Below are 23,109 nucleotides of genomic sequence, written 5' to 3'. Positions count from 1 at the left end.
TATCTACAACAGCTTTTTTCCAGTTAGTTCAGGCATGGTTTACCTTCTTCCATCCTTGTAATTTTCAAATTTTCTGTATCCTTATATTTAGTGTGTCTCTCATACAAGTAATACATAGTTAGGTTTTAATTTCTTTCCAATCTGACTTTTAATTAGAGTAGTTAGTCCATTTACAATTACTGATATATTTGTATTTAAACCTACCATCTCACTATTTGCTTTCTATTAGTCCAACTTATTCTATGTTCCTTTTGCTTTCCTTTCTTACCTTCTTTTGGAGAATTTTTAATTTTATTTTCTTCTTCTATTATCTTGTTAGTTATAGATTCTTCTATTATTCTTTCAAGGCTTCTCACAGAGATTACAGTACACACCCCTGCCTTATTAATCTCTAATATAAAGTAGTACTTTCACCACTTCCTGGAAATTTTAAGAACCTTAGAAGACTAAATATCCTTACTCCTGACTTATACGTTTGTGTACTGTATTTTAAATCTCATATAACATTATTATTTTACATATTCAATATTCACTTAGATTTACCCAAATATTTAACTTTTCCTTTGCTCCTCATTTTTCTTTCATCACCTGAACTTTCATGAAAAATACCATCAATTTGTGACGTGATCAAAGCCATCAATGTTTTATGTCATGATTTCTGCATCTAAAGTTTTACCTAAAGTAATCTTTTCCTGCTCCTAGGTGACGAAGTTATTCTCCTACAATTTCTTCTATAAACTTTACAGTTTTACCCTTCAAATTTCAGTCACTATTAAACCAAATGGAAGTCATTTGCATGGTCACTGTAACACAGAAATTCATTTTTTTTTCTCTCCATTTTAGGAAGCCATTTCCCCCCAAACCATTTACTGAACAATTAGCCCATTCCTCATTCCTTCCGCTGGTCTATTTCTCAGTTCTTTTGACAATACAATACTTTCTTTAAGAAAAAAAAAAAAGCACTGTGACTTTTTAATACGTTTAAATATCTTGTAGAGTAAGCTCTCCACTCTTTTTACTCTCCATAGCAAACCCAGTAGTTCACAAACCTTTATTCTTCTATGTACATTTTAGAAGAAAACTTCCAGGTTCATCAAAAAATCCATTAAGAATCTTGATTCATATATGCCAAATTTATACATTAACTTGGGAGGATGAATGACATTTTAAATATTATATCAACCCATCTAAGAGCATGAAATATCTACTTTGCTATTTATTTATCATCTATGTTCTCTACTAGAGTTTTAAATTTTTCTTGACAAAGGTCTTGTATATTCTTGGTAAGTTATATTTCTAGATATTTTATAGTCTTTTCCTACTGAAAATTTATCTATTTTAAAATATTTTTTCTTTTTAAATATTTTCTATTGATTATTGCTGGTACAGAGAAATAATTTTGATTTTGATAAATTTATCCTGTATGGCAAACCTGCCCAATGTTGTTTTCTATTATATACTAGTTTGCTGACTCTGTAGGTGATTTCAGGTAGACAACCAAATCATCTGTCAACAGAACAATCTTATCTCTTCTTCCAATTTCAACACCATTATTTCTTTTTCTTCTCTTATGGTACTGGTAGAACTATGTTATTAAATAGTAGAGGTAACTCTGGCCAACCTAAACTTTTCTGTCTCTTCTGTCATTTCCTGAGAGGAGCATGGTAAACTCTCTAACAATTGTTGATTTATCTATTTCCCTCAGCTGTTATTTAGTTTTTGTTTGATATATTTTGAGGCTGCATATACATTTATGTTGACTGTACTGTTTTGTTTAGCTTTCTTTTATTCTTAATTACTTTTTATTGGAATATAGTTGCGTTACAATGTTGTGTTAGTTTCTTGCTGTACAGCAAAGTGAATCAGTCATACATATATCCCATGTTTTTTAGATTTCCTTTCCATTTAGGTCACCACAGAGCACTGAGTAGAGTTCCCTGTGCTATACAGTAGGTCCTCATTAGTTATCTATTTTATACATAGTAGTGTATACATATCATTACCAATCTCCCAATTCATCCCAGCCCCCCTTCCCCCCTTGGTAATCATAAATTACCATACATTTTGACTCTATTTCTGCTTTGCAAATAAGTTCATCTCTACCATTTTTCTAGATTCCACATATAAGCAATAACATACAATATTTATTTTTCTCTTTGACTTTACTTCACTCTGTATGACAATCTCTAGATCCATCCACGTCTCTGCAAATGGCACTATTTCATTCCTTTTTATGGCTGAGTAATATTCCAGCATATATATGTAACATATCTTCTTTATCCATTCCTCTGTTGATGGACATTTAGGTTGTTTCCATATCCTGACTATTGTAAATAGTGCAGCAATGAACATCAGGCTGCATGCATCCTTTTGAATTATGGTTTTCTCTGGATATATGCCTAGGAGTGGGATTGCTGGGTCATATGGTAGTTCTATTTTTAGTTTTTTAAGGAACCTCCATACTGTTCTCCATAGTGGGTGTACCAATTTACATTCCCACCAACAGTGTAGGAGGGTTCCCTTTTCTCCACACTCTCTCCAGCATTTACTGTTTGCAGACTTTTTGATGATGGTCATTCTGACTGGGGTGAGATGATACCTCATTGTAGTTTTGATTTGCATTTTTCTAATGATTAGTGACATTGAGCATCCTTTCATGTGTTTGTTGGCCATCTGTATATCTTCTCTGGAGAAATGTCTATTTAGGTCTTCTGTCCATTTTTGGATTAGGTTGTTTGTTCTTTTGATATTGAGGTGCATGAGCTGTCTGTATATTTTGGAGATTAATCTCTTGTCAGCTGCTTCGTTTGCAAATATCTTCTCCCATTCTGAGGGCTGTCTTTCAGTTTGGTTTATGGTTTCCTTTGCTATGCAAAAGCTTCTAAGTTTATTTATGTCACATTTGTTTATTTTCATTTCCATTACTCTAGGCGGTTGATCAAAAAAGATCTTGCTGTGATTTGTTTATATGTTTCGTGTTATATCTTCTTGATCTATGATTCCTCTTACGAATAAATGTTCCTTCTGCTATTTTCATCTTTTAGATGGCTACCTCAACTTTCTTTTGTTTTGCCTATTATGTCTTTTCCATCCTTTTATTTTAAATCTCACTGTCTTATTAGTTTTATGTGTATCTTTGTAAACAACATATTGGGGTGTTTGTGTAATCCAATCTGCTTTTAAGTGATGAGTTTGACCCATTTACATTATTATAATTACCATTATATTGGGAGTTATTTCTGCATTTTATTCTTACTTTGTCTTTATAGTATACAATGTTTATTTTTCCCCCTTTTGTGCTTTCAGTTGGATAAACCTTTCTTCTGCTGTTTAAAAGTTATATGTATATTCTATTTTGTTCTGTGGTAACTGCCCTTAAGTTCCAAATTCATATTTTATTTCTTAATATTTATATCTATAGGTATACAGATATTAGTATTTCTAGCTTTCCCCTAACAACACACATACACTTGTCTACACCCACTACTTGGTATTGCCAAAAATTTTAGTAGTGGGCTATCATTAACATACTTTTTCTTTACTTTGATTCTCTCCTTTTTAAAAAACAACAATAATGAATGTTCCCAAGTTACTAATGATGCACACCAAACCCCAAAACATAAAACAACCATTATTGGCATAAAACAACCATTATTTTCTTATGCTCACAGATCCTGTAGGTCAGGAATTCTGACAGGGCACAGCAGGGATGGCTTATCTCTGCTCCACAATGTCTAAGAAGACTTGAATGTCTGGGGGTGACACAGAAAGCTGGGGGCTGAAGTCAACTGAAGACTTTTTCATTCACAAGTCTGGTTCCTTGGTTAGATGACCTGAAAGTTGGTCTCAGGTGGAGCTGTCTATTAGAGCACCTACAATGTAGGCTTTCCTCTGGTCTGGGCTTCACACAGCATGGTAGCTAGGTTCTGAGATGGAGATCCCAAGAGGAAGTGTCTGGAAAGCACTAACTTTAAGAGAACCAAGAGGACTCCACATGGCTTTTTATAAGTCTCAGAAGTCATGTGATATCTCTATTGATTCAAATAGCTCTAAGCCCACTCAGATTCAAGGACAAGGGGTATAATAAACTCCAGCACTCACTAGGAGGACTTCAAAGAATTTGGGGGCTACATTTTAAAACTCCCATATCTCTTACAGCCTTTCCTGAATGTGTCTCTTCTTATTTGAGTATTCATTCCAAAAGTGCTTTCAGTGTGTATTTTTGTGTAGCAAACCTTCCTAGGTCTTGTACGATGAGAATTTTTACTATGCCTCACATTCTGGGTATATATAAATGCTATGTGAATTCAATGTTCTTTTCCTTTAAACCTTTAAAAAATTACTCCACTGTCCTCTTGAAATCACATCTCTCAAAATCAACACTAGGTGCAATCTAATTCTTGTCCCTTTATAGGTGATCTGCTCTTTGTCACTGGGAGCTTTTAGAAGCTCTTTTTGACTTTGATGTTATCAGCCACTGTAAATGAGTCTAATGGTGAGTGTTTTCTCCTCTCCAGTATTTAGCAGTCATTAAAAGCCCTCTCAATCTTAGGTCTTCCATTAATCTTTAATTCTGAGAAATTTATCTTAATTATTTCTTCAAATATTTCTTTCTCTCTTTTTATTTCAGATCTCCTCTAGGATTCCTATTTATCTGGATACAAGCCCTTCTACATCTAACTTTCACACCCCTTGGCTTTTATTCTATGCATTCTCTCATTTAATGCTATGTTCTTAGAGATTTTCTCAATGTAATCTTCCAACTCAGGAGTTTGTTCATCAGCTGTATATCTTAGACTATTACTCAGTCTACCGTGTTCTTTATCTTCACTACATTTTTCATACCTAATATTTCTACTTGGTTCTGTTTTCACATTTTCTAGTTCTTGCATTATATTGCTAATATCCTTCTTATCTCCTTAAATGTATTTATCATGCTTATTTTAAATTCTTGGTCAATTTTTCCACTAATTCTCCATCAGATGGTATATGTTATTCACTTGGTTGTCTTTCTCTGAGAGCAGCTGTACAATTCAGGGGAGTAGTTTGGCTATAAACTAATGTTCTTCTGGTGTACCAGCCACTCTATCTGAGAACATGTATGGTCCCCAGGCCCTAACTGCAGGAGGATGAGCCCTGGAGCAAAGAGCCCTAAGGACCTCAGAACTACTGTTTTTTATTCCAATTTGCTGGGCATTCCACAGGTAACTCCTCTGGTCAAGGTTTCATATTTAAATTCTTAGGTAGAAACAGCACCGGCCTCAGAGTCTTCCTAGGTTAAAACCTACCAATCTGGGAGTTTGGAGGCAGTGTGGGGGAAAAAGTTGAAAAGTGATCCCCTAAGGGCAGTCAGGCCATACCAGTTTCATTAATGCCATCAGAGCCCCAGGAGACCTTTTGAATGGACATGGAAGCCTGGGCCATTCCTGTTCATTTCTGCTGTGAAAAGATAGTCTCAAGGCAACACCAGCGAGGAAGATAAAATTTAACAGCCTCCTTCCAATCTACTTTCTCGCTGTTACCGCTGGCAGTCCTTCGTCCCAGGCTGCAGCCACCACCCCCACAAACCATCTTTCTTTCACTCATCCATAAACACATACAGGTTCATGGCACCTGAGTCTCCCCATAATTCCCTCTCACTCCTCTAGTTTCTTCAGAGTTGATTTTGGGTGAGGGAGTCAACAGCTAGAATTAGATTGACAGAAAATGGAAACCAGCCTAGAAACTACTTTCTTCATCAAAGGTGTAGAAGTCTTGCTCAATCTCAACCACTCCCAACTCAGTTCAAAGATTTCAGGCAAGCAGATGAATGAAAAGTTAATATTTAATAGAACATCTTACCACCAAAAAAGCTACCAGGGGCATCTAGTTTAGAGAGTAATTCTTTCATGGATAGAGATCTTATGCCATCTCTAGCTTCATACCTTTGAAAACACCTTTTAGCTATTTTTTCTAACTTTTCATCACCATAGACTTATAAAGCATTCGGTGTAAACTTCTGGGTGAAATAAAAAACAACCAAAACTCTTCTATTGGTCTGCTCACTAAGATTTTTGACCTTGAGATATTTTTAAGCACCAGAGTTCCCCAGTCATCTAATGAAAATCAAAATCATGGCAGGCACTCTAAAACACATATGTACAACTATTAACCTCAAGCCAATATGAAACTATGTTAGATACAGAGAAGTTAGCAGATAGGCTGCTATTTCAATAGTAGGCAAAAATGGAAGGACCTAACATAGAACCTTAGACATTCTCCCCAGTTGAGGTTGGGGAGGAAAAGAAAGAGTTGGTGGACTATTGATAAGACTTGGTAAGTAAATGAATTTGGTTGCCCCCTAAAATAAGCTTATCAAAAAAGCTAGTTCAACCTTAAATTGTATTGTAGAATACAATATCTAGTACCAAGGAGGTGATGTTTTTGCTCTGTTCTGTACTGATTTGATGGTATCAGTAATACTTTTCAGTACTGAGCACCACACCACATTCTCTGAAGGTCAAAATCTTTTAAATTTTTGCCAATATGATGGTGGGGAAAATGGTATCTTTTAAATTTGTATTTTTCTGACTGCTAGTAAAATTGACTATCTACTGATGAAGAAATGCAAATAGCTAATAAACTCCTGTGAATTGCCTGTTGGCAGTCTTTATCAGCTTTCTTTAGGTTATTTCTTTTTAAAAAATCTCTTTCTGAAAGGTCTCTTTATTTTAATGATTCTGACCCTTTCTCAGTTATGTGTTGCAAATATTTTCTCCCAATATATCATCTGCACAGGGTCGTTCTATAACTTTTTAAAAAATGTGTATGTTGTCAGAATTTGTTGGGTTTTGCTTGACATGCCATTTCTCTTTTTCCTAAGATAGTCTCCCATCAGAGATAATACAAACGCTATCCCATATATTCTTCACCTTTTCACATTTAGACCTTTGAAATGAAGTAGAGATCCAACTTTATTTCCTTCCACTTAAAAGTCTTTTGTACCAATACCCTTTAATAAATAAAACACTTTTCCCCTCTGAATTGAAGTACCACTTTGATAATATTTTAAAGTTCCATAATTACTTGTATCAGCTAGATTTTATTCCTTTCTATTGTCTAGTCTATTCTTGGGCCAATGCCATGCTGTTTTGATTGGAGAAGGTTATTTAATTTTAATATCTGGGTTTCTTCACTCTTATTCTTTTCTCAGTTTTCTAGAATGTATTCACTTAAAGGGCATTTTCTTAAGGCACAGATGATAAGATGGAACAGGATACAAAGTACCAGATGTATGTGTTATCCTGTAACTAAAAACTGCAGTTAATTAAGCTAACAGACAGAGTCTTAATTAGATTCCATACAATGAATAAAAACAAAGAGCAGAAATTAATTGCATGGACAAGTGTAACTAATACATATGGCAGACACTACGCCTCCCATTTGAGGCTAATAACAAGGTACTTTACTTTGGAGGAAACTGAGGCACAGGTAGAAAAATGGAGAAAGCATCAAGCCAAGAACCTGACTAACGAAAAAAGCAAAAAGAGAAAACATCCACCAAGGGAGGCACGGAAGTTCACTAATATTTTACTTGTCCAGTTCCAATTACATAGAGGTAAAGAAATCAGTCATTCTACCACTGGTCTAATCCTACTTACTATCTAGCCAGAGCAATGGTTGAGCTCAAGTGAGGTAACAGTTATATGAACTCTAAGGCCTGCTCTTTTGATTTGCAGAGATTATGAATCCACCCACAAATAGCAATACAGAATATAAACATTCTATGCCTCTGCCAGCACAGAACCCCAATGTGCTCCCCAATTCCTATCAAACAGAGTAGGAATGTGACTACTTTCCACTCTGAAACCCACAAAATGTACCAAGAGAAAGAAACCTTCATATAAAATATGAGATCACCCCAAACCATGTATCAGGAAGTAGTCTATCAAATACAATACACTTTGAGACAACCTGATAATGAATATCGTAAGTTAATATATACCTCTACATATCCAAGCAGTGTTGGATTTCCCTAAAAGTAACAGAGAAGATCTTAAAGATTTTTATTTGAAACAAAGACAGATTTGCAGACAATTCATAGGAGAGAGAGCAAATGTTCCTCTGAGGGTACACTTCCATATGGAGGAAAAACAAGGGAGATGGGGAGATTATGTGTACATGCCATGGTCATTTTCTTTGACTTCCAAATCAGAGAACCTATAAGGGAGATGCTGCAATGGTCAGCATTAGTTGCAAAGAAAGAAATCATCAAATCAAACAGGTTGTTATGTTGAGAGCCACACTGCGCTCCTTCCTAGGTGATCTATTCACCCTAAAGGAGGGAACACCAATGCTTAGGATATGTGGTTCTGGGTCAGAGAAAGAGAAAGCATTTTTGAGACAAGAAAAGTGAACTGAACCTTCCAGATGCCATAGATCACACCCTTCCCTACCCTACACTACAGATAATAACAACAATAACTAACTTTGAGCTTTTACCATATTCTAGTCACTATTCTGGGAGTTTTACAAGCATTACTCTTCTAGTCCTGAAAACAACTTCAATGAGGTAAGTACTCTCATTAAATCTCCACTTTACAGATGAGAAAAATGAAGCTCAGAGAAGTAAATTTCCTATAGTTATATAGCTAGGAAGTGTAAGACCCAGCATTTGAACTCAAGTAGCCCATTTACTTTTAACTATTATGGTGTATTGCCTCTTCCACATTAACTTTTAACAATTACAAACCCATAAAGTACACAGGCTTTTTAAAATTTATAAAGGAAACATTTGCATACCTTGTACTGTAAGCTCTGCTTGAGCTTCAATGGTCTCATTTCCATTATCAGCTATACAAAAGTAAGTGCCAGCATCATCCTCGGTGACGTCACTGATCTCCAGACTACCACCTGCCAGCAGTACCAATCTTTCAGAGCTGCATTAAAACATATTGATACATTTCAGAACCAGGAAAATAACACCTGAAAAACATTCCACATAAAACAGATAAAACACTTAGACAGTATTATTTATACAGCTATAGATGGACTGAGACCAACATAAAATATCAGAATTTAATTTACTCCAATTTGCTTTGCTCATATTTCACATGCATAAATATCACAAATACAAATCAAAATGTTACAATGAATTATCTCCGACACTTTAATTATTCCCGAAGGGATACCATTTTTGTGACCAATTCCACTCCCTACAATCCATCTCTGCTTCTTTACTCTGCCCAGTTTTTTTTTTTTTGCAAATTACGTAATTTTCAAGTCTGGTATCAATCTGAGAGTCACACCACCACACCTATTCTATACTCAAATGACTAAAAGAGAGGGCAAACGTCAGATCAGAAACAGTAAGTCATGGGGTCACAGTGCCTACTGAAAGTTTCCGACAGTGGCTTGGCGAGGAAAGGGAGGAAAAGAGGAAGGGAAGGGAGAGAGAACAGTTGCCAGACAGCAGCTTCCTGGGTGTGGTAGCTGGGCATGAACCAGACACCATCACGCCATCATCAACAAGGATGCTGATCATTACTAACCCAGCTCTACAGAATGTCTTAAGTCTATTTAAGGAAAATATATATTTTTTATTTTTGTACAGGTAAAGTATTTTTATAAAGGAATTTTGCTATATGTAACACTGAGATGTATTGTATATTATTTGAAGTTATCCTTGGAAAGGAAAATAACTACCAGAAGAAAATCTCATTTCCTCTCCCCACTCCCTCCTTCCCTTTTTCTCTCCCTCAAACAGAATATTTAAAAAGAAAGCCAAATGATCCTATAACATCAAGGAAGAAATCACAAACTAACATTCTGATGAAATTTTTATAAAGTGAATAAGTTTAGTTAAATTTGGAGATTTTAGAGAATTACAATTTTATTTTTACTTTGAGGTTCTACATCTAACTGACTTTCACAGGCAGATTTCTCTCTCAAATCTTAATATTGTTGTATTTCCTGTCTGTAACTATGCTCAACAAAAAAGTTTTGATTACAATTTGGCTTTTCATATGGAATTCTTTTTTTTTTTTTTTTTTGCGGTATGCGGGCCTCTCCCGTTGAGGAGCACAGGCTCTGGATGCGCAGGCTCAGTGGCCATGGCTCACGGGCCTAGCAGCTCCGCGGCATGTGGGATCTTCCCAGACCAGGGCACGAACCCGTGTCCCCTGCATCAGCAGGCGGACTCTCAACCACTGCGCCACCAGGGAAGCCCCATATGGAATTCTTGACAGGGAAAAAAGTCAGAGGAAACGACGACTATTCAGTCTGTGCCACACTTAATAATTCTCATTGTAAGTAAAGTACTATCTTGGTCTAAGTTTCAGTACACTGTGGGTTTGGGTAGTCTTTCTAAATCTGATAGGCAAGATTAAGTTTCTGGACAAAGAAAGGAAAACCAGAATCAGATTTGGTGACTTCTCTAAGAAATACCCTGCAAGATCAAGACTAAACTTCATCAAGTGGTCTTCCAATGTGAACTATCTTAATTATACCCTCAAATTACAACTTTATGTGATAGAGAAGCAAGACAACATATAATGGAAGAAAGCAAGAATGACTGGGATAAAAGAAACAGAGATAAGACAGGGTGTGGGTGCCTCACAAAATAAATTTACAAAAATTAATATCCTATATATTACTCTTGGACAAAATCACAACTAAGTTTCATAAATGGAAAACAAGGTTCACAAAAGGGAAACTAGCACTACACACACATGATACCCAGCTGAGAGGAACACAATTTGAAACACTGGCTGGTATGGTACTTTTGAAATTGAGGTACAGCAATTTATATCTAATACTTACACTAAAAAATATTCCTGATACTGCTATGCCTCATGTTTGCCATCACTGAGTACAAGTACCGGAGAAGTCAATCTTTCTTAATGGAGCTTACTTTACTTTCCTTAAAAGAAGGCTGGGAGGAAGAACGTCCACTAGCTTATCAGAATTTACTTAACTTGTTCACCTAACATATGGTGGCTTATAGTAAAAGGCAATCAAGCTTTTACAGCTCCAAAATTCAAAAATGCAGGCAACAGAAACAATGAGTGAAAAAGCATTCATGGTCAACGGACCCAAATCGAGTGTTGCTGGACACAAGAGTGTATGTATATATGTGTCTCTGAGTAGCCGGGGGTCAGCTGAGGAGAGCTTGGTGTGCTGAAGCAGGGGTCCCCAACCCCGGGCCACAGACCAGAACCGGGACCGGTACCAGTCCGCCGCCTGTTAGGAACCGGGCCGCACAGCAGGAGGTGAGGGGCGGGTGAGCAAGCAAAGCTTCATCTGCCGCTTCCCATCGCTGGCATTACCCCCTGAACCATCCCCTCCTTTGCTTGCATTACCCCTGAACCATCCCCCCACCCCGCCCTCCCTGGTCCGTGGAAAAAATTTTTTCCACAAAACCAGTCCCCTGGTGCCAAAAAGGTTGGGGACCGCTGTGCTAAGGAGACATTTCTTTAGCAAAAGGGAAAGGCTTTTGAGCAGATCAATAACAAGATCAGATTTAGTGAGGAAACAAGAGAAGTGAGGAGTGGGGAAAAGACTAGAAGTTGTAAAGTTAGTGTAATGGTTCAGAATTAAAGAGGATGAATTATGGCAGTAACAAGAGGGGTAAAGAGAAGGCATAAAGTAATGACCACTCTTAAGAAGCTGGATGATAAAGTTAAGGAGAGGGATTTATCATTCATTTAACAATTCTTTATTGGTGTGCCTATATATGTCAGGTAGCAGCTGAGATACTGCAGTGAACAAAAACAAAATCAGTACTGTCATGCAACGGAGTGGGAAAGACAGACATAAAAAATGGTAATTCTACAAAATGGTATACCAAAAGAACTTGCCAGGAAGTTAGAAATAGACATTTCGCTGGAGAGAATGGAAAACAATAATATCGAGAGCACAAAAGGACTTCTTACACACCCTCTTCCTCTAAAACAGCAGGAAAGGAAGGGTAGGTGAAAGCTAATCTTACATGCTCTCATTTTTTTTTCTTTAAACTTTTTATTTTGAACTGTAGATTCACATGCAGTACTAAGAAATAATACAAAGAGATCTCATGTACCCTTTACCTAGTTTCCCTCAACAGTAATATCTAGTAAAACTACAACCAGGAGACTGACATTTCCACCACAAGGATCCCTCATATTGTCCTTTTACATACAGCCACACCCACTTCCCTCCCTCTACCACCTCCCTCATTAACCCCTGGCAATCACTAATCTGTTCTCCATTTCAATAATTTTGTCATTTCAAGAAGAATGTTACGTAAATAGTCATACAATATGTAACCTCTGGGGATTGGCTTTTTTTCACTCAGTATAATTCTCTGGCGATTCATCCAGATTGTTGCAATTATCATTCTTTTTATTGCTTAAGAGTAATTCCATAGTATGGATAGACATCGTTTGTTTAACCATTCACTCAATGAAGGACATCTGGGTTGTTTCTAGTTTGGGGCTATTATGAATAAAGCTGCTATATACATACATGTATAGGTTTCTGTGTGAACATAAGTTCATTTATACAGGATAAATGCCCAAGAATGTAAAATGTTAGGTCATATGGCAGTTGCAACATATTTTTTCAGAAACTGCCAAACAGGTTTTCAGAGTGGCTGTACCATTTCACATTCCTACCAGCAATGTCAGAGTGATCCCGTTTCTCCACATATTTGACAGCATTTGGTATTGTCACTTTAAAAAAATTTTAGGTATTCTGATAGGTATGTAGTGATATCTTGTGGTCTTAATTTGCAGTTCCTTAATGGCTAATGATGTTAAAACAACTTTTCTTGTGCTTATTTGCCATCTGTACATCTTCTTTGGTGAACCACCTATCCATACCTTCTGCCCATGTTCTAGTTAAATTATATGCTTTTTTTTAATACTGAGTTTTGAGATATCTTTACACATTGTAGATAATATTCCTTTGTTAGCGATGTGGTTTGCAAATATCTTCTCCACTCTGTAGCTTATCTTTTCATCCTCTTAACAGGGTCTTTCACAGAGCAAAACGTTTTAATTTTGATGAAATCCAGTTTCAATTTTTCCTTTTATAGATTGTGCTTTTGGTGTAAAATCTAAAAACTCTTTGCCTAGGCCTTGATCCTGATTTTCTCTTATGTTTCTTTTCTAAAATTTCATGTTGCATGTTTTACATTTAGGTCCATGATCTATTCTGAGTTAATTTTTTACATAACGTATGAGACTCAGCTTGAAGTTCAGGTTTTTGTCTATGGATGGGTGTCCAGTTATTCCAGTAGCATTTGTTGAAAAGGCTACTTTTCCTCCACTGAATTGCTTTTGCATCTTTGTCAAAAATTAGTTGGGAATTTTTGTATGGATCTATATCTGGATTCTCTATTTTATCCCACTGATATATCGGTCTATCTTTCCATCAACACCATATAGTCTTTTTTATTTTAGATACATAGTAAGTCTTAAAATCAAATAGACTGATTCTTCCCACTTTAAAAAAAAACTGTTTTAACTACTCTAGTTCCTTTGCTTTTCCATATAAATTTTAGAATAATTTTATCTATATTTACAAAAAATCTTATTGGGATTTTGACAAGAATTGAGTTAACCTGTATATAAATTTGAAGAGAACTGACGTTTTTACTATGCTGAGTCTTCTAATCCATGGACATGGTATGTCTCTCCATTTATTTAGCTCTTCTTTGATTTCTTTCATTAGCATTTTATAGTTTTTAGTATGCAAATTTAACAAGTTTTGTTAATTTACACTTAAGATGTGAGTGACTGCAAATGCTACTGTATTTGCAATTTGTGTTCACATGTTCATTGCTAGAATACAGAAATACAACTGATTTTTATGTTTATCTTGTATCTTGTGACATTATTGAACTCACTTCTTAGTTGTAAGTTTTGTGGATTCCTTAGGATTTTCTACATAAACATATCTGCATATAGGGACTGTTATATGCCTTCCTTTCTGATCTATATACCTTTTTTTTCGTCTTATTGAACTGGTTAGAACTTCTAGCACTGTGATGGTGAACTTCCTTAACTGGTTCCTCATCTTGATGGGGAAGTATTGTTGTTTGCCATTAAGTATAATGTTAGTTGTAGGTTTCTGTAGATGCTCTGAAGTTATTTTTCTAAGGGTTTTTTTTTTTTAACATAATGAATGGGTGTTGAATTTTGTCAGCAGCTTTTTCTCCACTGATTAATCTGATCAGGTTCAGGTTTTTCTTTTTCTTCTTTAATTCTGGTGGATTGTACTGATTAATTCGGGGATACTAAGTCAGCCTTGCATCCCTGGAACAAACCACACTTATAGAACATATAACTTTTTATTTATTGCTGAATTCTATTTGCTAATACTTTGTTAAGAATTTTTATGTTCATATTCACGGGGGATACTAGTCTGTTGTGTTCCCTTTTTGTACTATCTTTCTCTGGTTTTGTTAACAGGGTAATAGCTTCAATTCCTTCTCTTCTATTTTCTGGAAAGATTGTGTAGAATTGGTTTTAATTCTTTAAACACTGGTAGAATTCTCCAATAAAACTATCTGGACTTGCAGACTTTTGGGCGGGGGGTTAAAATTACAAATTTAATCTACTTAAGAGTAAGAGGGTTAACTCAATTTATCTATTTCACATTGGGTTAGATGTGGTAGTTTGTGTTTTAGAGGATATGCTTTGTCTAAGTCATCAAACTTACATGATGTATAGTTGTGTATAGTATTCCCTTATTATCCTTTTGATGTTTGCAGGGTCTATAGTGGCATTCCTGGTTCAGTCCTAATACTGATCATTTGTGTCTTCTCCCTTTTTTTTTCCAGTTCACTGATTCTTTCCTCTGTCCCATTAGTCTCTTGCTGAGCTCATCTATTGAGTTTTTCTTTATTTTAGTTATTGTCTTTGTTCAAAATTTTCCATTTAGTTCTCCTTTAAGTCTTCTCTTTCTTTTTGAAGAGACTTTCTATTTATCTGCTGAGATACTCTATTTTTCCATTTGTTTCATGTGTGTTCGTAATTCCCTGTTGAAGCATTTTAATGATGACTGTGTTAAAAATCTTTTTAAAATATATCTTTATTGGAGTATAAATGCTTTACAATGTTGTGTTAGTTTCTGTTGTACAACAAAGTGAATCAGCTATATGTATACATATATCCCCATAACCCCCTCCCTTGAGCCTCCCTCCCATCCTCCCTATCACACCCCTCTAGATCATCACAAAGCATCAAGCTGATCTCGCTGTGCTATGCAGCAGCTTCCCACTAGCCATCCATTTCACATTTGATAGTGTATATATGTCAATGCTACTCTCTCAGTTCATCCCACCTTCCCCCCTGCCCCCCCATCCCAGGTCCTCAAGTCCGTTTCTACATCTGCATCTTTATTCCTGCCCTGCAACTAGGTTCATCAATACCGTTTTTTTAGATTCCATATATGTGCGTTAGCATACAGTATTTGGTTTTATCTTTCTGACTTACTTCACTCTGTATGACAGACTCTAGGTCCATCCACCTCATTACAAATAATTCAATTTCGTTCCTTTTTATGGCTGAGTAATATTCCATTGTATATATGTTCCACATCATCTTTATCCATTCATCTGTCGATGGACATGCTTCCATGTCCTGGCTATTGTAAACAGTGCTGCAATGAACACTGTGGTACATGTAATTCTTTGAATTATGGTATATGCCCAGTAGTGGGATCGCCCGGTCATATGGTAGTTCTATTTTTAGTTTTTTAAGGAACCTCCATACTGTTCTCCATAGTGGCTGTATCAATTTACATTCCCACCAACAGTGCAAGAGGGTTCCCTTTTCCCTGCACCCTACCCAGCGTTTACTGTTTGCAGATTTTTTGATGATGGCCATTCTGACCGGTGTGAGGTGATACCTCATTGTAGTTTTGATTTGCATTTCTCTAATGATTACTGATGTTTAGCATCTTTTCATGTGTTTGTTGGCAACCTGTATGTCTACTTTGGAGAAATGTTTATTTAGGTCTTCTGCCCATTTTTGGATTGGGTTGTTTCTGCAATACTGAGCTGCATGAGTTGCTTGTACGTTTCGGAGATTAATCCTTTGTTGTTTCATTTGCAATATCTTCTCCCATTCTGAGGGTTGTCTTTTTGTCTTGTTTATGGTTTCCTTTGCTGTGCAAAAGCTTTTAAATTTTATTAAGTCCCATTTGTTTTTGTTTTTATTTCCGTTACTCTAGCAAGTGGGTCAAAAAAGATCTTGCTGTGGTTTATGTCAAAGAGTGCTCTGCCTACAATTTCCTCTAAGAGTTTGATAGTGTCTGGCCCTACATTTAGGTCTTTAATCCATTTTGAGTTTATTTTTGTGTATGGTGTTAGGAAGTGTTCTAATTTCATTCTCTTACATGTAGCTGTCCAGTTTTCCCAGCACCACTTATGGAAGAGGCTGCCATTTCTCTATTGTATATTCTTGCCTCCTTTGTCAAAGATAAGGTGACCATATGTGTGTGGGTTTGTCTCTGGGTTTTCGATCTTTTTCCACTGATCTATATTTCTGTTTTTGTGCCAGTACCATACTGTCTTGATTACTGTAGCTTTGTAGTACAGTCTGAAGTCAGGGAGTCCGATTCCTCCAGCTCCATTTTTCTTTCTCAACATTGCTTTGGCTATCCGTGGTCTTTTGTGTTTCCATACGAATTGTAAAATTTTTTGTTCTAGTTCTGTGAAAAATGCCATCAGTAATTTGATAGGGATTGCAATGAATCTGTAGATTGCTTTGGGTAGTATAGTCATTTTCACAATGTTGATTCTTCCAATCCAAGAACATGGTATATCTTTCCATCTGTTTGTATCACCTTTGATTTCTTTAATCAGTGTCTTATAGTTTTCTGCATACAGGTCTTTTGCCTCCTCTAAGATCAGGAACAATACAAGGGTGCCCACTCTAACCACTATTATTTGACATAGTTTTGGAAGTTTTAGCCACAGCAATCAGAGAAGAAAAAGAGACAAAAGAAATCCAAATTGGAAAAGAAGTAAGACTGTCAGTGTTTGCAGATGACATGATACTATACATAGAAAATCCTAAAGATGCCACCAGAAAACTACTAGAGCTAATCAATGAATGTAGCAGGATACAAAATTAATGCACAGAAATTTCTTGCATTCCTATACACTAACAATGAAAAATCAGAAAGAGAAATTAAGGAAACACTCCCATTTATCACTGCAACAAAAAGAATAATATACCTAGGAATAAACCTACCTAAGGGTGCTTTAAAAATCTCTGTCAGGTAATTCAAAGACCTGTCATCTCAGTGTTGGCATCAATTGACTCTCTTTTCTCTTTTGAGATTTTCCTTGTTCTTGGTATGAATGGGTGATTTTCAACTGAAATCTGGATATTTGGGGCATCATATTATATAAGACTCTGGATCTTACTAAACCTTTTGTTTTCAGCTGGCTTCTTCTGACACCCAGAGGAAAGGGGAGGTGCCACCTCATTATGTCAGGTGGAGGTAGAAGTCCAGGTTCTACACTCAGTCTCCACTGATACCTGAGGGGGAAGTGGGGACTCCTCTTTACCCCTTAGCAGGGTTGGGAGTTCTGGCTCCTCACCAGGCTTCCACTGATACTGCCCCCCTGGCTGGGTGCAGTAACAGTAACTCATTACTGTTCCCCACATGGCATCCAATGATACCATGAAGAGAGGGTGTCAATGCTACATGGTGCTGAAAGTCCTAACTCTCTACAGGCCTCCTCTGATACCACTCCAGTGGAAAAGGGAAGTTGGGAAGGAGTGTCTCATTGCCAGGTGGGATAAAAGTCCAGGCTCCCCGTGTGTCTCCACTGATACAGCAGGGGTGGGGGCCTCAATACTTCCCAGTTGGGATGAAAATCTTGGCTCTCTACTTAGCCTCTGACACCATATAGCAGGGAGGATGGGAGACCTCATTACAACCTGGTAAGGATGGAAGTCTAGGCCTCCCACTTGGCCTTTGCTGGCATGGGAGAGGATGGGGCCACAGTTTCTTATGTGGTGTATGGCTGGAGTAGGAGCGATTATAGTCTAACAGTTTTTATCTTGCCAGGCTGCCTCTTTCCTGGTCTTTTGGCTAGAGAGAGCACACTTTTGGTAGAGCTTTTCTTTTTATGCCTAGTGGTGTTTCCAAGTTATCAGCTTCTTCAGCTCGAGCTGGGACATACGAGGCAAAAACAAAAACCAGGGAACACACCATCATGGTGTTCCTTCGGTCTAAAAGCCCCTAGCCAGTCAATCTTCCTCTCTCCTTCTTTCAGAGTCTTCTTATGTTTGTTTTACATATAATGGCTAGAGTTTTTAGTTGTAATTAGCAGGAAGAATACAGAAAAATACTATTCAATCTTCCCAGAAATGGAAGTCCTCTACTTGTTTTTTAAATACTCTAATTTTTCTACTATTGTCAACTGTAATAACATTAAGCATCTTTATAACTATAACCTGTTCTTTTGCAGCTGGGTTCTAATCTATCATTCCACTAAAACATAACATTATTTAATTACTAAATTACATTTTGCTGTCAGTCACCTTGTACTTTGGCATCTGTATTTTCTAAATTCTCCCCCTTTCAAATAAAACTACTCAATGAATGGGATACATTTCCACCACCACCTCCACTTCAATACCTATGTTTGGTTTGGATCGGAACAAATCTGATCAAAAGATTAAGTAAATATATCAATTCTTAAGACATTTATAAAAGCCATGGAAATGTTTTAAAATATTCATTTTCAAAGAGGTCTTAAAATTAACGATAGAGAAGGATGTCCAATAATTTAAGTTTTTTTACTAGACCTAGCCCAGTTACTACCTGGATTTCTAGCCACTTTTTCCTTTCAATTTCTAAATTTCTTTCTAATTTGAAGTCTAAACAATTTATTAACTAAGGTCCATCTATATATCTCATAAGGCCCTGGGAGAAACAGATATTTTGAGTAATTACCTGCATCTAACCTGAAGCACTCTTGTGTTCCATTCATCTACTTACATTTTCCTATACTACATTCAGATATTCAACCAAAATATACTGGTCACCACTATCCTTACCCAATTATATGCCAAGCACTGTGCCAGGGTCTGGAAACATCAATGTGAACAACACCAACAGTATCCTGCTCTTATATTCTTCTGAAGCTTCCTGAGACAGTGATATATCAAAGCAATGCTTCTCAGACTTTTCTACCATATAACGCAAGTATTCAGAAGCCTACAGAACTCAAGGTTGGAAACAGTCTACTCAATCTTATGTCTCCTATTTATCCTTAAAATTCAGAGTAATATTACTAGGAAATTACTAAATTTGCCTTAATTTTCTTCATAGCACTTATCATAAACTAAAATTTCATACGTTCATATGATTATTGCCTCACTCTTCAGCACTGGAATACAAGCTCCGTGAGAGCAAAAAACCTCTATTTGGTTCACTACTCTATTCCCTGCTAGAATAGGGCCTAACGTAATCAGCATTCAATAAATATTTGTTGAATAATTACTGTATAAACAAATGAGAATCACAGAAATTCTCACTTTTATTTCTTACTTAAGAAATCAAACTCTTATATCATTATTTATCTTCAGAATGTACTTCTATGATTATGAAATATAAAAGTTTTAAAAATAACCTAGCTCAGCTTTCCCATTCCTGATACTTTGTTCTAACATGCAGCCAATTAAAATTTCTACTCTAAGAGCTTGAAATTTGTATCCCCTATTTTAAGGTTCCTTATGTTTCAGGTAGCGTAAGTTTAAAATAATTCCCTTGAAGTCTTAGAAATTCTTTGCATAATATTTAGCTGGGAAAAAGAGTGTGGAAAAAAGGAAGTAAAATACAGGCAGAAGTTGGTGACTGCATAGGTGTTCAGCAAGAAATCAGATGATACTGAAGATGATACTCTCAGTTTTGCTAATGGAACAAGTGAGGAACAATCTGATTTTATTCTAGCATCCCCACTGATCAGTAAAGGTTGATCACTAAGCTGACTAGTCAGATATCCCCTTCCATGTCTTGTTTACTGAACGACACAAATTAAGATTATCTGCTTACTTTGAATTACTCAACTGCGAAGCTCTATACTTGCTCTGTCCAAATCAATAGCCACTAGCCACATGTGGCTACTGACACTTGAAATGTGGCCAGACTGACTCAGGAACAGAATTTTAATTTTATTTAATTTTTATTTAAATGTAAAAGTTGAAGCAGCATTAAACACAAACTTCACTGTTTTGGTAGAACTAAATTTCCCTTTCACCTGTACACTGCATAAATTAGTATATTTAGTAGTGCGTGTATACTAGAAATTTTAATATTATATATGTATGTGGCTTACATCACACTTCTATTGGAAAGCACTGCTCTAGGACATTGGTTCTCAACTGGGGACAATTTTGTTCCCCAAGAGACATCTGGCAATATCTAGAAACATTTTTGGTTGTCACAGCTTGGGAGTGCTACTGCATCTCATGGGCAAAGGCCCGGGATGTTACTAAACATCCTACAATGCACAAAACGACTTTGTTTTGTAAACAAAACATACCTAACTACCACCACCACCACCACCTCAGTTCTCTTACCAAAATACAACTGAGAAAAGTATCCATTACCTAAGGAAGTAATGAGGGGGGTTGGGAGAGATGACAGGTGGCTGATGTCAACAGAAAAGGCTGGTGTGTAAGATGAAAATTTTGTGATCATACAAGGAAGCTGGTATGATTTTAAAAGGCAAAAACAAAAGAATGAGGAATACATTTTCTTTTATTGTTTAAGTAAAGAAAAAAAACTACTATCGACAAAATGCATATGAGAGTAAGTGAGACGTCTCAGGTAGTCAGGATCAGAAACTCTTGCAACAATTTAGGGAAGGAGGTCCTAAGACCTGAATTTAAGTACTGCAGCTCAGAAAAAAACAATGGAATAATTATCCCTTAATATCTTAAAAGCATTTTTTTCTTTAAACATCCTAATCATATACAGCAATATAAACATATTTCAAGAATGATAAATGAGCATCATGATATAGTTAAATAAAAATGAAAGATATAATCGTTTTAAAATTAATCAAGAGTCCCAAATAAGATCAGACCAAGTCTCACACTAAGGCTGAAAAGGCTTTTAGGCAGACATTTTTACCTTTCCGTGTCAAGCGCTTCCTCATTTTTCATCCATCTAATGGTTGGAGTAGGAAGTCCTGAAGCAACACATGGTAACACTGCACTCTGACCAATTACTCTGACTAAGGAAGAAGGTTGTTTCAAAAATACCAAGTTTGTTGTAACCTCAGGATCTAAAAAAAAAAAAATTAAACAAAAGACAATAATTAAGAAAGCACTTTACCACTTTAATGATAAAGAATGGCAAATTCCTATTCAGTCTGTGTGGCTTTATACAACAAAATAGTTTAAGCAAAAGTGACAAGAAAATTCCATTTAAATTAGCAAACATTTCTTAATAATTTCCATGTGCAAAACTTTGTGCTAGGCTCTCTGGGGGCCTTAAAGATGTATAAGTTATAGCTCCTGCTTTCAATGTGCTTACTGGTCATCTGAGTGAGATCTGACATGAATCCCCTTCATTTTAAAAGGTAACATAAAGTAAATGCTTCATGAGTGGTACAAATAGAAAAAAGACTGATCAAGCTCAGGACCCTTAGCAGTATCCTCCCCACTCACAGGGATACCATAAGTGGTTTCTTTTCCTTCCCTACACCTGTGTGTTACTTCTGAAAATCTTTGATCTTCATCGCTTTGACTTTCTCACTTAGACTGTCAAACCTTTGATTTTATAATGGTGCAACTAACAGGCTACCACTATACGTGTGTTCACTTCATACAGCTGCCCTCTTATGAGCATATGAAAAGGCCATACTCGTGGGGTAGAAGATAGGGTTCTCTACTAGATGGGGGTGCTATTTCTAATGTTAAGTTTTGAGAAAAAAAGACTGTTCTCAGGCAAAGAGATGTGACTCTTATCCCCATACTCTTAGAAAAAGATGTTCTATAGCCACAACCACCAGAGTTGGCCTTAAACTTATGTAACCAATCGATGACAGTTCTGTAGCTATGGTAACAAGTAAACACTGTCTAATAGTTCAGTACAACTCGCTTCAGTGAACATGCCTTTGAAAGCCAACCAATGAGTTTAACCAATGCCTTTAAAAGTCAGCCATTCAGTGGTGGAATCCCTTGCTTCTAAGGCTGACACTGCTCTCATCTCTGTAACCAACCACAAAACATGCTTCTATTACTGACATCAACCCAACCCAGCCTCCTAACCAACACACCAAGAACAATGTCTTCCCAAAAATTTTATAGGAGATTAGCAGTTTGCATTATTCAAGACGACTATGCTTTACAAGCATAGCTCTCCGTTAAGTAAACAAAACATTCTGTACTTTTTGTTTCAGATATTTCATGGTGGCTCATCCTTTTGACACCAAGAATCTTATTTACTTGAATCTGGTTTTAGGATTTGCTTGACTGCTACCACAGATTTAGAGAAAAAAATATGACCTCTGTCTGCTATCAAATATGCCCTCTGTCACATAAAAGCAAGTCAGGAAGTAGGCAGGAAGACATCGCTATATAGCAATAGTTCTCTTTCACCTTGAACTATTTACCTAGAATTAATCAAATTTTGATCAAAACAAACAAATCTGAACAAATATTTATTGGCTTCTATGTGCCAGTTACCATTCTTGGCAGCAGACAAAATTCCCTGCCCTAGTTGAGCTTACATACTAATAAGGGGAGAGAGACAACAAATAAATGACATGGTATGTCAGCTGGTGATATGTTCTCAAGTAAAATGAAGGGGGAAGGAGAAAGCGCTGGGGCACAAATGGAAGACTGTTGTTTTAAACAGTGGTCCAAGAAAGCTTCACTGATAAAGTGATATTTGAGCAGAGAGGTAAGACAGTGAGTCAGGCAGAGATATCTGAGGGAAGAGGAGTCCAGGCAGAGAAAACGGCAAGTAGAAAGACCCTAAAGCAAGAGCATGTTTGGAGTGTTCTAAAAACATAAGGTGGCAACAATCACAGAGTGAGGGAGAGAAGGGTATGAGATGTAAGAAGAGAGATGGGGGAGGGAGGTGGCATTAAGGTTATACAAAACCTTACAG

The 23,109-nt window shown here is 36.6% G+C and overlaps 1 protein-coding gene across 11 annotated transcripts in view; it reads right to left on the bottom strand.

Moving 5' to 3' along the window:
• Positions 1 to 23,109, bottom strand: part of NEO1 (neogenin 1) — a 240,530-nt gene that overhangs the window by 140,020 nt on the left and 77,401 nt on the right. For all 11 annotated transcript variants that reach the window (XM_033851952.2, XM_033851957.2, XM_033851955.2 and 8 more), the window contains 2 exons: positions 21,124 to 21,277; positions 8,782 to 8,918 (listed from right to left, as the gene is read on the bottom strand). In XM_033851952.2, the coding sequence (XP_033707843.1) occupies positions 8,782 to 8,918; positions 21,124 to 21,277 (291 nt within the window). The remainder of the gene's footprint in view (positions 1 to 8,781; positions 8,919 to 21,123; positions 21,278 to 23,109) is intronic.

This window comes from Tursiops truncatus, chromosome 2 (genome assembly GCF_011762595.2).
Source record: "Tursiops truncatus isolate mTurTru1 chromosome 2, mTurTru1.mat.Y, whole genome shotgun sequence".
Lineage (NCBI taxonomy): Eukaryota > Metazoa > Chordata > Mammalia > Artiodactyla > Delphinidae > Tursiops > Tursiops truncatus.
Note: the sequence above shows the minus strand (reverse complement) of the source record. Positions and strands in the feature narration are given on the sequence as shown.